This window comes from Lynx canadensis, chromosome C1 (genome assembly GCF_007474595.2).
Source record: "Lynx canadensis isolate LIC74 chromosome C1, mLynCan4.pri.v2, whole genome shotgun sequence".
Classification (NCBI taxonomy): domain Eukaryota; kingdom Metazoa; phylum Chordata; class Mammalia; order Carnivora; family Felidae; genus Lynx; species Lynx canadensis.
Window position 1 is genome coordinate 187,430,213 of NC_044310.1, and position 15,426 is coordinate 187,445,638.

At 36.4% G+C, this 15,426-nt stretch overlaps 1 protein-coding gene across 1 annotated transcript in view; it reads right to left on the reverse strand.

The window, feature by feature from the left end:
* The window catches only part of ALS2 (alsin Rho guanine nucleotide exchange factor ALS2), a 72,240-nt gene that overhangs the window by 14,710 nt on the left and 42,104 nt on the right, over nt 1-15,426 (reverse strand). The window contains 17 exon segments of the mRNA XM_030323762.1: nt 4,577-4,654; nt 4,862-4,973; nt 6,258-6,422; nt 6,999-7,097; nt 8,186-8,251; nt 8,370-8,572; nt 8,953-9,019; nt 9,368-9,421; nt 9,423-9,436; nt 9,805-9,933; nt 10,330-10,388; nt 10,391-10,459; nt 11,740-11,884; nt 13,778-13,849; nt 13,851-13,894; nt 13,897-13,940; nt 15,091-15,195. Of these exon segments, the coding sequence (XP_030179622.1) occupies nt 4,577-4,654; nt 4,862-4,973; nt 6,258-6,422; nt 6,999-7,097; nt 8,186-8,251; nt 8,370-8,572; nt 8,953-9,019; nt 9,368-9,421; nt 9,423-9,436; nt 9,805-9,933; nt 10,330-10,388; nt 10,391-10,459; nt 11,740-11,884; nt 13,778-13,849; nt 13,851-13,894; nt 13,897-13,940; nt 15,091-15,195 (1,525 nt within the window).

Consider the following 15,426-nt stretch of genomic DNA (forward strand, 5'->3'; position numbering starts at 1 on the left):
TACTATGCATCTCTAAAAAGATTGTATGAGGGGCGCCTGGGTGGCGCAGTCGGTTAAGCGTCCGACTTCAGCCAGGTCACGATCTTGCGGTCTGTGAGTTCGAGCCCCGCGTCGGGCTCTGGGCTGATGGCTCAGAGCCTGGAGCCTGTTTCCTATTCTGTGTCTCCCTCTCTCTCTGCCCCTCCCCCGTTCATGCTCTGTCTCTCTCTGTCCCAAAAATAAATAAACGTTGAAAAAAAAAATTTAAAAAAATATTTAAAAAAAAAAAAAAAAAAAAAAAAAAAAAAAAGATTGTATGAAAATAATCCATGGGTAAAAGAAAAAAAAATCACTGAATAATTGGTAAAATATTTGAGCTGAATGAAATGAACAAACAACTTATCCAAATTTATCCAATCTAGTGCCCAGAGGCAAATTATAGCTATAAATGCCTGTATTAGAAAATAAGAAAGATCTGAAATCAGTAATCTAAAAGTCCACCTTATAAAATTAGAAGAGCAAACAGACCCAAAACAAGGAGATAACAAACACTAGAGCAGAAATAAATGATATTTTTTTTAAAAAGAGAAAAATCAATGAAACCAAAATTTGCTTCTTTGAAAAGATACACAAAATTGGCACTTAACTAGATTAATCAAGGAAAAAAAAAGACATAAAATTACAAAGTCAATGAAACAGATATTACAGCAATCTTACAGAAATTAAAAAGATTAAGAAAAAACTAAGACAACAATTTTATGCCAACAAATCTGAGAACTTCAATACAACAGAAAAGTTCCTAGAAAGAACCAAATTGCCAAAACTGATTCTAAAAGAAATGGAAAATCTAAATAGACCAATTTAAAGAAAACTGAATTAGAAACTAAAAGTATTATCATAAAATAATGCTCAGGGCCAGATGATTTCACCAGTGAAGTCTCCAAAACATTCAAAGAAGAAATAATACCAAGATTTCACAAACTCTTTCAGAAAACAAAGGAGAAGGGAACCCTTCCCAACTCATTCTATGGGGCTAATTTTACCAAAGACAAAGACATCATGAGAAAAGAAAACTATAGACCCTTATCTCTCATAAATACAGAGGCAAAAATCTTCAACAAAATATTAGCATTAAATCTCACAAATTATAAAAGTATTATATACCATGACCAACTATGATTTATCCCAGAAAAGCAACCAATACACTATATTAAAAAAGGACAAACATCACACAATCACCTCAACCCACAGAAAATGTTCTTTGACAAAATCCAAGATGTATTCATGACAAAACCTCTCAACAAACTAAGAACAGAACTATCTCAATCTGATTAATCTATGAAAAACCTTTAACTAACATCATACTTAACGGTGAAAGATTCAGTGTTTTTCCTCTAATTTTTTTTAATGTTTATGTAAGAGAGAGAGAGAGAGAGAGACAGGGCACGCGCGCAGGGGAGGGGCAGAGAGAAAGGGAGACCAGAATCCAAAGCAGGCTCTAGGCTCTGAGCTGTCAGCACAGAGCCCGACATGGTGCTCGAACCCACGAACCGTAAGATCATGATCTGAGGCAAAGTCAGACCCTTAACTGACTGAGCCATCTTGTCACCCCTTGATTTTCCTCTAAAATAGGGATTAAGGCAAGGATATCCACTCTAACCACTTCTATTCAACATTCTACTGGAGAATCTAGCCAGTGCCATCAGACAATAAAAAAAAAAAAAAGAAAAGCCTTCCAGATTGCAAAGGAAAAAGTAAAACTGCCTTGATTTGAAATCAACATGATCCTGTATGCAAGAATTCCTAGGAAATACACACAAATACACACACACACACACACACACACACACAACCACACCACACCAAACCTGTAGCAGAATAAACAAGTTCAGCAAGGTTTCAGGATACAAGAAAATACATAAATCAATTATATTTTTATATAGCAATATAAAATCAAAAAGTAAAATAAAAAAAAATTCTCTTTACAACAGCCTTAACAAGGATACTTAGGAATAAAGTTAACCAAACTTATGCAAGAGATACACATTAAAAACTACAACACATAGCTGATAGAAATTAAAGATGATCTAAATAGAGAGACATTTCATGTTTATGGATTGGAAGATTCAGTATTATTAAAATGGCAATTCTTCCCAAAATGATCTATAGATTCAACACAATTTCTATCAAAATCTCAGGCTTTATAGCAGATATTAACAAACCAGTCTTAAAATTTATATGAAAAGGCTAAAGATCCAGAACAGCCAAAACATTTTAAAAAATAATTCTTGATTTCACTAGAATTACTAGAAATCTATAGTAATCAAGACAGTGTGGTACTGGTATAAAGAGAGACATGTACATCGCTGGAATACAAGAGTCCAAAAAGAAACACATTTTATGGTGAATTAATTTCAAAAAGGTGTCAAGAAAATTCAGTGGGAAAAGTTGCTGAGGCAATTGGATACCCACATGCAAAAAGATCAAGTTAGACTTTTTTTTTTTTTAATTTTTTTTTTTTAACGTTTATTTATTTTTGAGACAGAGAGAGACAGAGCATGAACGGGGGAGGGCAGAGAGAGAGGGAGACACAGAATCAGAAGCAGGCTCCAGGCTCTGAGCCATCAGCCCAGAGCCCGACGTGGGGCTCGAACTCACGGACCGTGAGATTGTGACCTGAGCTGAAGTCGGATGCTTAACCGACTGAGCCACCCAGGCGCCCCTCAAGTAAGACTTTTAACCCACACCATACACAAAAGTACCTCAAAATGAATCACAGACCTGAATATAAGAGCTAAAACTATAAAACCTTTAGAAGAAAACACAGAGGAAAGTTAAAGTTTTTTTTTTTTTTTCTATTTGAGAGAGAGAGAAAAAAGCATGCAAGTGGGGCAAAGGAGCAGAGGGAAAGAGAGAACCTCAAGCAGGCTCCACACTCAGCGCAGAGCCCAATATGGGGTTTGATCCTATGACCCTGGGATCATGACCTGAGCCGAAATCAAGAGTTGTACATTCAACCAACTGAGCCATCTAGGTGCCCCCAGAAGAAAATCTTAATACCTTGAGTTAAGGAAAGATTTCTTTATATATGCCATCAAAAGCCTGACTCATAAAAATGTTTTTGATATAATGGACTTCATTAAAAAGTTTTGTGCTTCAAAAGTCACTAAAAAGAAAATATAAAGATGGGTGCCTGGGTGACTCAGCTGGTTAAGCGTCCGACTTTGGCTCAGGTCATGATCTCACAGTTCGTGGGTTCCAGCCCTGCATCAAGCTCTGTGATGACAGCTCAGAGCCTGGAGCCTGCTTCGACTTCTGTGTCTCCCTCTCTCTGCCTGTCCCCTGCTCATGTTGTCTCTGTGTCTCAAAAATAATAAATAAGCGTTAAGAAAAATAAATGAAATGGTTCAACATTTAAAAAAAAGAAAGAAAGAAAATAAAAAGACAAACCACGACTGCAAGAAAATATTTGTGAATCCTATATCTGATATTAGAACTCATATCCAGAGTTCTGGATACCCTTACAATTCAATAAGACTATAAGCAAACAAATTGTCAAAATATCAAAATAACTGAATAGGCATTTCACAAAAAGATAGAGGAATCACTAATAAAAACATGAAAATATGCTCTACATAACCAGTCATTAGGAAAATGTAAATTAAATCCATGAAATATCATTTCACACCTAGTAGGATGGCAAAAAAGAAAAAAACAAAAATAAAAATACTGGAAAATATGGAGAGAAATTAGAATCATCATACATTAGTGATGAGAATGTAAAATGATGCAGCCACTCTGGCAAACAGTTGGCAATATCTTGATATGTTAAATGTCAATTTCCCATACAACCCAGCAATTACTCTCCTAAACACTTGCCCAAGATATGAAAACATATGTTCACATAAGAAACTGTATTCAAATGTTTATAGAAAGATTATTCATAATAGTCTGAAGTGAGAACTAATTCAATGCCCATCAATGATGAAGCGATAAACAAAATGTGGTTTTAGAATACTATTTAGCAATAAAAGGCAATGAAGTACTATACAGGTCACACTATGGGAAAACCTCGAAAACATTATTCTAAGTCTAGGAAGCCACGCAGAAAAGCCCTCATATTGTATGAATCCATTTATAAGAAAGGACCTGAGGGACGTCTGGCTGGCTAAGTCAGAGTGTACGACTCCTGATCTCAGGGTTGTGGGTTCAAGCCCCATGTTGGGTGTAGAGATTACTGGGGGAAAAAAAATCTTAAAAAAAAAAAAAAGGCAAAGCAAAGCAAAAAAAAAACCTGAAAAGGCAAATCTACAGAGTTATAGAGTCCACTAAAAGGAGGTTGTCTAGGACTGGTGACAGAAACGGTGAATGACTGCAAATGAGCAGGCAATGGTGACAGAAATCTTTTTTGGATGACGTGAAAGGATCTAAAATTGGATTGTGGTGATGGCTATCCAACTCTGTATATTTACTAAAAATCATTGAAATGTACTCTTAAAACAGGTGAATTTTATGACAAGGTAGCTCTTTTTTGTTTAAGGTCAAGAAAAAATAAGTATAAGATTGTATTAGAGGAAGAAGAAAGTTAGTTTCCAACCTTTCCATTAAGAGTCCAGTCATCTGAAAATTCTCCCTCATATATAGTATCATCTTCGGAAAGTAAAACCCCATTTCCCTATGGGGAGAAACAAAACAAAAATCACAACAGATAAAATGCAAAGTAACTTAAGGAATACATGCAGCCATATCCCCCAAAGCCTTACATAATTTTAAAAGATAAGAAAAATAGTACTAAGAAAGTAGAACGTTAATAAAAATTATTTAAAAGGACATAGAATTTTTAAAAAGTCAATAGTAAGTATATGCAAAATATTTTACTCACCATCATTTTATTAAGGTGAAAGTTGCCTTCATAGTATAATCCAAACTGGGTAACTACCACACCATTCCCTTGACATACGTCATCTTGCCACATTCCCATATACTTTTCCCCCCTGTACAGAAATAGAAATGAAAATGAAAAACTGATGGTAAGGATGAAATGGAAAAACAATTATAACATGGGAGTTGCTAGGAAAAAAAAAAAGAAATGAGGTTTATCATATAAAAACTCTCATTCTGAGGCACCTGGGTGGCTCAGTCAGTTGAACATCCGACTCTTGATTTCAGCTTAGGTCATGATCCCAAGGTCATGAAATCGAGCCCCATGTTGGGCTCCACGCTGAGCATGGAGCCTGCTTAAGATTTGTATTCATATTTTCTCTCTCTCTCTCTCTCTCTCTCTCTCTCTCTCTCTCTCTCTCTCTCTCCCCTTCCCCCCTCCCTTCCTCCCTCTCCCCATTCCTCTCCCCTGAGCAATCTCTCCCAAAAAAAAAAAAAAAAAAAAAAGGAAGTCTCATTCTTCACATACTCAAACTCAGAGAAATCTTACTAATCTCCACTACAAAAGCAAAGTATAAACTGATTGTTAAATAATCATGGAGTTTAGTAATAACATCTAAATTTTAAAATCCCACATTATGAAAATGACATGAAGGGGGAAAAACGTATCTATTAAGTCCAAATGCAAATCAGACTAAATCAAATATAGAGGCAAAAGAACTACATTCATCCTCAAGGTTTAGTTAACTGAATTTAAGCTTGACTCCTAGGTTATTGGCATAACAAGTCCCTGACCTAACAGACCTAAGCAAAAAGATGTTTAGATACCATTCTACGACCCAAAAAGGGAATTTCCACTCGTTTCCTTGACCTTTTACTCCTATCATGTCTGACTGTTTTAAAGGTTTTTCTTTTTATAACAGTCAAAAATTTGGTAACTTCTAAGACACTAAAAGCTTCGTATGTGCGGAGCTTTAAGGAAAATGGTACCAATGTTAATTTTGAATGATCTTGATCTTGTAAAGAAGTAATCCACTATTTGGTTCATAAGCAAATGGATAAAATAATGCCTGCCAACTGTGTCTTATTAAGAATTTTCTCAATACTGTCCAATTAAGATGGTCAGCCTTCATAAAAACATCGCTATTGGGGCCCATGAGTGGCTCAGTCAGTTAAGTGTCATGATCTCCCTGTTCATCGAGCTTATTCTCAGGCTCTGCTCTGACAGTAAGGAGCCTGTTTGGGATTCTCCCTCTCTCTCTCTGCTCCTCCCCAACTCATGCAAGCTCTCTCTCAAAAGAAATAAATAAACATTTAAAAACATCGCTGTTACTGGAGAAATACAGGAACCTTATCCTCTCATACTAAACTTTGAGATTAGAAGGAGAATACTATACCTAGTGATATCATCAAAGACACCATATCCTGCTTTCTTATCCATTACCCATTGGCCAATGAACATACTGGGAGAAGAGGAAGTCAATTTTCCACTCCGTAGGAGACCATGACCATGACGCATGTTATCTTGAAAACAGCCTTCAAACACTTCACCAGAGGCATAACTGTGGTTACAAAAAATGGATAAAGACCAAAAACACATTGAATTCTGAGGCTCATTTTTACAAAGTTCAGGAAATTTAAAAGTATACTCCTGTCCCACTGGTATCTCTATTTATTTATATGATGATTTTTCATCATTTTTTTTTTCATGTTTGAATGACTAAGGCTAAGAAATTAAAAATATCCTGGATGGTATTCTGTGTTAACATGGGGAAAAATGTGTATTAATCTCTTATGAGAAAATGAAATAATGAGTAATCTCTGAAAGGATCATACATTTTATCCATATTAGAGTTATTTAATAAATATAAATTTATAGGAAAGACATCTAGGAGATCCTATGAGAAAGCTATGACTTCTAAGGTTTGTACTATTTTGTTGAAAATTAAATAAAAATAACCTAATATTTTCACCTTGTGATAGACAAGAAGTTACCTTTATAAGACTTTTGAGGCAGTTTCAGTCAAAAAAGAGTAAATAAAACTTACTCCTTGGAAATGTTGGCTACACATACATTTAAGTTTACATGATTCTTTGAAAAAGCAACACCAGTCTAACAACCTTTCCAATGTTATTACCTATAGACTCCTTGACCACACATTTTTCCTTCTTTCCAATGGCCCACATAATGGTCTTCTTTGTTCAGTGCTTTGTTTGGGATTCTATATTCTCCATATCTGCCAAGGAGAATAAAAAACATCAGAAGATGCATTTAGGACACATTCGCCTTTTCTAGGTATGCACTTGTAAACATTTTAACAAGGAGAACAGAAAAGGGAATTATCTGTGGGGGAAAGGGGTAAATGGGGTTTTGATTTAAACTGTATTTATTATCTAAGCTATCTAGCAAGTCTTAGAGGAGTAGAGCATCAATCCCACTACACAGAGAGATCAAGTATTTTACCCCAACTCCAGTGAAAAACAGAAAACCTGTGTCCTAAGCCTCTGCCACTAATTAGCAACATCACCTTGGTTAAGTCCAGGTACCCAGCAACCTCACCTGTGTAAGCGGGGGGGGGGGGGGGGGGGGGGTGGGGGTGGGGTGGGGGGGGGGGGGGGGTGGTAAATGAGTTATCTAAAGTCTCACATTCTAAAATTCCATTAAAAGGAGATTAAAAGACATCATAAAAATTTATATCATCATATACACAAAAATCGTCTACCCAATTTATATAATAACCTTTTTTATATAGTAAAATAAATTACTTCTCTAACATGATACAAAATACTTCACTGTTGTAAGTTTATCATGCAATTATTTTTAGTGTTAGAAAACACAAGCTGATACAAAAATAATGTCATTTGAGTACCATTAGTATATCATCTAGAAGATTTCTCCTTTAGCACATCACAGAAATTAAAGATGATTTAAAACTACTGAAAGGAAAATTTTTCTATATCCTTTGTGTAAGGGGGGCACTATTATCTCAACAGTTCACCATCAATATTACCCCAGGTACTCAGTCTTCACCACTGGGAAATGGACAGAAAATAGTCCCATTTTAACATACAGAAAGAAAGGCTGTGTCACTTGAGGTCACAAGGCTATCAAGGTAAATGATTCACTCCAGGTAAACCAAGGCTGCATCCTACATTCCCAGCCCTCTTCATGATCACACATCTGCATCATAAGCCCTAGCACACTGCATGCATTTCTAAAAAACAAAACAAAAATCTATTTGTTTTGAAAATAGTTCCCAATACATAATGATGTCATCAGTGGATGAAACTGAATTTACTCTTATGTTTTACACCATCTTCTTACCCATCTTCCAAGCCATTCCTGAACATGCCAGAATACATCTTTCCATCTGGCCACTTCAAAACCCCTCTGAAATGCATAAGCAAAAAATAATACATATCAATTAATGTTTCAGATAACCAATACTTTTTCAATCTTGAATCAGACTATCATCTTCACCCCACTCATAAATCTTGAACATTTTCACCTGCCATGGGGCTTCCCTGAAAGCCAGCGTCCATCATAGGTTGCATCCTTCAGGCGAGGATCCTTATAGAAAGTATATTTGGCACTGCGTGAAATGGGTGGTTCCTGCCTCTGAATACTACTGCCACTTCCATAAGGTGGAAGGTCAGATGTCCCCCTCAAAGCCTGATCCACAGCTTGGCTTATAGCCCGTAGCCACTTAGTCTAGAAACAAAAAGTAAATGTGAATAACCTTAAAGCAACAACTCATCACGCACTGCCTTAAACCCTGATAGCTTTCCTTGCTGTGTCCTAATGATAAATAACTTTTTGCTCCTAGTAATTCTTAGCTCCTAAATAATTTTTCTGTCTCCTAATGCTTTTCTTAATGAGTAATGCTGACTGGCTCTTGGAATTTACTGCTGTATGTTTAAAAGTAAGTCACATTAAAAAAAAAAAATCTACAGTCCTGGTTTAATGAAGACTTACCAGACATAATTACGGATCATTAGCCAAGCAAGAACAATTTTTATCTTTTCTTTCCTAGCATAAGATACAGAAGTAGTCAGGCCAAAGATAAAAACAAAGTATCATAATGGACTAACCTTTTCCTGGGGTGTTGATGAAATGAGAGTGAACTGCTCCTCAGGTGTAGTTATCTTTAAGCCATTCCTAAAATGTTCACAAGGATAAACACCAGGAGGTATGACAACCTGTCATTATAATATCACTCCTCAAATATGAAAAGCAACTTGTTTATTTTGAGAGGAGAGTCAATTAAATGTAAATGCGGTCATGCCCTAGGTTTGGTTCTTACAGGACGCAGAGTTACTTTGCTCCAGGTGTTATCATGATCAGCCATGATCTTCACAGGCCGTTTAACTATCTACAAGCTGGGAAGGTGAGCCTCGTTTCACAGAATGGGGAGGCCTCCTGAGCTTTTTATCATGTCTAAGGAAATAACCTTGACAGCAAAGGGAGAGAATTAGGGTGAGGGTCGGGGAAGGGGGACACACTTACACACCACCAGCTTCTTCAGAAAGTGGCTCTGCCCATAATGTGGCCAAAGGGAAAATGATGTGTGGAGAACTGAAAGAAACAACATGGAGTCACAGCTGAGAAAACCCATATAGGCCCTGGGCGGCGGGCGGGGGGGGGTCGGTCTCTGCTACATAACCCTTTTCAAATGGTTAAGTCCACATGGGTGCACCATCTCAGCCACATGATCCCCATAACATAGCAAATGCCAGTGGGTCCTGCCATCTCTGCCACAGGACTCCACTTGGTTGATACTCATTTTCAAGCTGGAAAACTAAAAGAGCTCTCTGAATTTTGGTCCATACCACAAATGCAAGCTAAACATTCTCTTTTATTCAATAATTTCAGCAAAATCACAGTACTTTTAACAGAAACTGATGGTATAATTAATTAATGTAACAGTTAGGAACCCAGCATACCTGAGCATGGACTAGGGCATCATTAAAGAGAATGAACCAATTCACAGAAAACCTCCCAGCATGCTGCAGAGATAGGGCTCGGTTACTGCTCTCACACAGCAGTCGGCGCTCTGGCTTCCTCAAGGAATCCTGGAATTGAAGACAAATATATAAACGATCTTCAGAATTATTTTAAAATGCAAGGAAAAAATGAAAAAGACACTAATCACATTTAGGAGAATTTGTTGCTCATAGCTTAGGTTGGTGTTGGACCTGAAGTTAGATAGGATCTGAACACTTAATAAAAGCGCTCAAAGAAGATTAAGAAAAAAACAGGAACAAACAAAAGGTGAGTGTTCAGAGAGGATTCTTAGAAATGAGGGTAGATGTTTACAGCATCTATTGCTGTGGCCCTTAGACCACCCTTAGAAAAAGGCTCATTAAAGCATTATTACCATAAACAAACAAATGAGGAATGGAGAAAATTATGACAGTTGTTATGATATGCCTGCTGTTTGCTGGGTAATGCCAATTGGCATGGTTTACCGTCATTTTTCCAGGAAAGGTCTTCCAGAAGCCCAGTGTGTATTCAGCTTCCTTCCTTTCCTGCCGAGATGGAGAGCAAGAGACTCATAACAAGAACTGGAATCCTGCAGTTTCTGGTATCTGGAGATGTCTGAAAGCCAATAATTAAGGGAAGGGAAAAAAACATATAAAACAAATGTCCACAATCTGTAGCCTTGGTGTGGTTTTAGATATGTAATATTAATTTATGGCGGAAATCCAAATCAAGAACAGAAATGGTATACTAAAGGGAACTGAGCAGAAAGAAAATTGGTTCCAGAAAATTCTACTACACACAGATACATATGAAACAGTGGGAATAACTCAAGGGGAAAGAAAGCAAACACTGGCAATTATCAGTGAGGAGAGCAGCAGAGTACTCATGATAGGGCAGGAATTCTCTCAAATGTTTTCGCCTCAGGATCTCTCTATTTTGCTTATGTGGGTTTATCTATTGATATTTACCATTATTAGAAAATAAAGTCGAGAATAAAAATAACCTTTATTAACTCACTTCAAATACAGTAACAGTTTTAAGTGAAAAGAACTATATTTTCCAAAACAAGAACAAAATGCTCGTGAGAAAAGTAGCAATTGTTTTACATTTTTTTGAATCTCTTTATTATCTGGCTTAAAAGAGGAGAGCTGAATTTTCATTTCTACTACTAAATTTAATCTGTTGGCTGAAATATATGAAGAAAATCTTCCTTTATAAGGATATATAACTGGAAAGGGAGGATTATTTTAATAGCCATTTCAATTAATAGTGGATATTCTCCTTTGAAACTAAACCAAAATTTGTTAACTTAAGTGGTTCTTAAAGAGTAGCTGCAATGTGGAACCTGAAACTACATTAATCAAACTTTCTGTACTCTATTCTCTACATAATCAAACTTCCTCTACTCTATTAAATCCACTGATCTGTGTTACACTTTGAATAGACCTTTTACCTATGCATGGTATTTTAACCATGTGGATTAGACTTCTGCAAAATAGTGTTTCACTGAGTTATGCAGACCTTCCCAATGTTGATACGTTTTATTATACAACATCAAAAGTTCCATGTTAATATAATCACCAATCTCATCAGAAAAAGTCTTTAAGTACTGGGAAACTGCCAAACTCAGTGACCCGTACATGTTTCCCACATTGTACTTTTTGCTTCACAGTTCAGATTTTATCACTGGCAACAAATACTGTCTGTTGTTCTCCTTGAAGGAACAGGTTCATTTACTCATTTTTGAGAAAACTATCTACTGAATACCCAGATCTGAATTAACCAGTACCATCAATGTCTTTTCAAGTTTAAAAAAAAAAAAAAAAAGGCAGCTCTCAACTCAAACAATAGTAATCTTGTGTTTTTTTTCTGGAAAACCTCCAAACTTCCAGTACCCAGAAGAGCCGCTTCGTGTACTTCCATCTCATCATACAGAATATTAAAAGATATACTTCTACATGTGGCAATGATGTTAATTAGACTATTGTGGGTGATCATTTCCACAGTATGTACATCTATCCAATCCTTATGTTGGACACCCTGAACATAACACAATGTATGTCAGTTATATCTAGCTTGACCAAGTCCCAGCTATGCTCAATTCTCTCATCTGTAAAAGGGGATAATGATATCTATTTTCACAGGGTTGATATGGGGATAAAATGAATACATGTAACATGCTTAGTACCTGGCACATGGAATGCATTTAATAAACATTAGGTATTATTATTTTATCTAGAAAGTGTACATGTATATACGATGTCTAAGGTGTACCTGAGACTTACTAAATAACAATTTGCAGTGTTCAAATGTGGCCATGTGTTTTTGAAAAATTTCCACAGATGATTTTGCTTCCCAGTCCTGGTTAAGGATCACTGATATAACACGATAAAGGATAATGGAGAAAGATAGCACCAGTATTAGCAAAGCACAGAGGAGGGATTAACTAAATCTTTTTTTTTTTTTAATTCTTTTTTAATGTTTATTTTTTTGAGAGAGAGACAGAGACAGAGCATGAGCAGGGGGAAGGGCAGAGAGAGAGGGAGACACAGAATCTGAAACATGGCTCCAGACTCTGAACTGTCAGCATAGAGCCTGATGTGAGGCTCGAACTCACAAACTGTGAGATCATGACCTGAGCTGAAGTCAGATGCCCAACCAACTGAGCCACCCAGGAGCCCCAGGATTAACTAATTCTTAAAAGATGGGAAGAGAAGGGAATGTGGTATAGTCAGAGAGGGCTTCATTTTTCATGATAAAATGACTTTGGACCCAGGCCTTGAAAATTTCCTGTAATGAGAATGGTGGTAGTGTGTCTCGGGAAGGAAATACAAAACATGTATGTCCATGGAGCTTAACTAACATGTAGGACACAGGGGTATTAGTAGATAAGGCTAGAAACAAAAGAGGATATCAGATTGTTAAGGCCTTAGATGCCAAACTGAAGAGTCTGGTTTGCTTTCAAATTTTGAAAGCCCACATTAGTTCCTGGGTCACTCTAAAGACTGAAATCTGTCCAAATAAGGAGACAGTTCCCATGATTTAAAGATTCTAAAGTAGGGGGCACCTGGATGGCTCAGTTGGTTAAGTCTCAGACTCTTGATTTTGGCTCAGGTCATAATTACATGGTTTGTGACATCAAGCCCAGCATCAGCTAACAGCACAGAGCCTGCTTGGGATTCTCTCTCCCTCTCTCTCTGCCCATACCCTGTTTGCATTCTCTCTCTCTCTCTCTCAAAATAAATAAACTTAAAAACAAATAAAAGATTCTAAAGTAGAAGAGGATCCTAGAATCATTATGGCTTCTTGGAGTCCTTCAGAGAGGGAACAAAATGAAATTACACATTTTAGTACAATTTCAAAGGTGAATGTCTCAGGACCAGCTTTAACATACATCCATAACCTACAGTGGTACTAATTTCCTAGAAACTCCACCCAACTAATTTTATACAGAAGTAGACCATTTGAGAAAATCCTGTAATACTGTGATTCTCATAGCATATGCTAAGGTAACTCGAATACCTGGCATGGAACTATCTTGAGTCCTGTCCAGGTGGTAGCTCGGCTGCCTTACAGGTATGTCATTATACAGAAGGCCTTTTAAAGAGCTCTGTGTAACTCATACTTAGTATGAGCTCTGACAACTATTGGGTGAGTAGCATAATTGGGTCTCAACTTTAGACACAGTTTCACAAAATGAATACAATTAATCTTGATAAGGTCCTGAGAAGAAACTAAATCCACAGCAAAGAGAACTAGATTTACCTATAGTCCTAACTTTCTTCTTTCATTTTCTTAAAGAAAAATAATTTAATTAGACACCTATAAATATTAAGTTAGTGGAGTTGGAGATGCTAGGGTAGCAAAAACCAAACAAGCAACTATGATCCTTGCCTCCCCAAGCATTCAAATCAGATATTTATGGGATCTTACCACTTCAAAACAAGTAGCAAGCTTTAGCAAAACTTTTGCATAATTATGAAGTCGTCTGATTGGCAGGAAAAAACAGAGTATTCAGTATTTCCATCAGTTGAGTGTTTTCGTCATTACTTCTGATAAATCTTGTAACAGCTCCTGGTTTTTATTTAGGAAATCACTGGAGGTAGAGAAAAAAAAAAGAGATTTAATTAATCTTTTGGTTTGACAAATGCATGATATTGAATAGACATTTTCACAAGATGACTACTTTTTTCAGAATGCACATTTTTAGGTGCTATGAAAGCAGAATATAAATACAATGAAATAAGACAGATATAATTAAAATAATTTTCCTGCCTATAAAATAGAGGATTTTTGCATATAAAAAGTAGCATATGGTAGCAATAGTAACTCTATAATAGAGATGCTTAATCTCAAACTGTGACTAAGTTCTAGGAAATGAATCATGCATCCCACAGCTTCAGGGAATAATTGGAGACCAGCTGACACCATTCATTACCTGTTAATTTCCAAGCCAAAAGTCACAGCAATAAATGGCAATACTAACTGCTCTAATCAGTTGTATTAAACAGAAATCTGGAGGAAAATAAAGCTCTTCGCTCCAACACAGCTGGCATGTAATATTAAAATACTTCTAATTTCTTCTTTTCTTTTCCTTCACCTAATAAGAGTTTATTACAAAGAGTAATAAAAGCTGTAAGTACCAGTACTACAATTAACAGGAAGTAGTAAAGCATATTCTGTGTGAAGATTTCAATGCTGAGATCTTCAAAAGGATTTCAAACTGAAGCCAACATTTATTTTGTTTTTACATTGTTTTACATAAGTTCATTATTAAAATTTTATTGCAAATTTTAATGGTGATCAGTAACCCACTGAGACTATGTTCATCAGACCAAAATACTTAAAAAGATGTGAAAGAAGAAAAAAGATGTGAAAGAAGTAAGAGTTGGTGGGACAGAATAATAATTATTATCTGCCCCTTAGTAAGCAATAATTATGTGCCAGGTACTACCCTTGAGTGCTTTACAAGCATTATACTACAAAATTCTTACCTATAAGGCTTCAAACAAGACAATGCCACAAAAGACTATGAGGCAAAAATGAAACATTTTATAATCCCTTAGAGAACTATAGAAAAAAGAAATGTTTAACTCAGAAATTATGAAATATTATCTCTGAAGGGAAAATATGCAATAATTTCCAGGTACTCAAAAGTTCAATAGCACAAATTGGATCATTTTATAGTGCAGTTAAGAGATCTGAGAGAGAGTGCCCTGGGGAACATGACCCAGATTTTTATTTACATTTGGCTTGTGTGGATGTTCCTACTTCCTCCTCCATGTTCTGCTGCTGAGATCAGCTGAGGACACTCATTTAACCCCACAGAAGTGTTCTGCTTTAACGTGCTCCTGAGAGATGGAAGCAGTACATGTTGAACACATACTCACTATGACCACATTTCTTCTGGATGCACAGTACTAGACCAAAAATGTTCCAACTCTTTTAAGTCCTATTACTTGTCAGCACTCACTCATGTACTCTTCATCACTCACTCATGCACTTGCCTATAGACCTTCCCCAAAAGAGCCTAGCTATGCTCTCAGGAAACCAGAGACTGTTTAGCTTATCCTCTCTTGGGA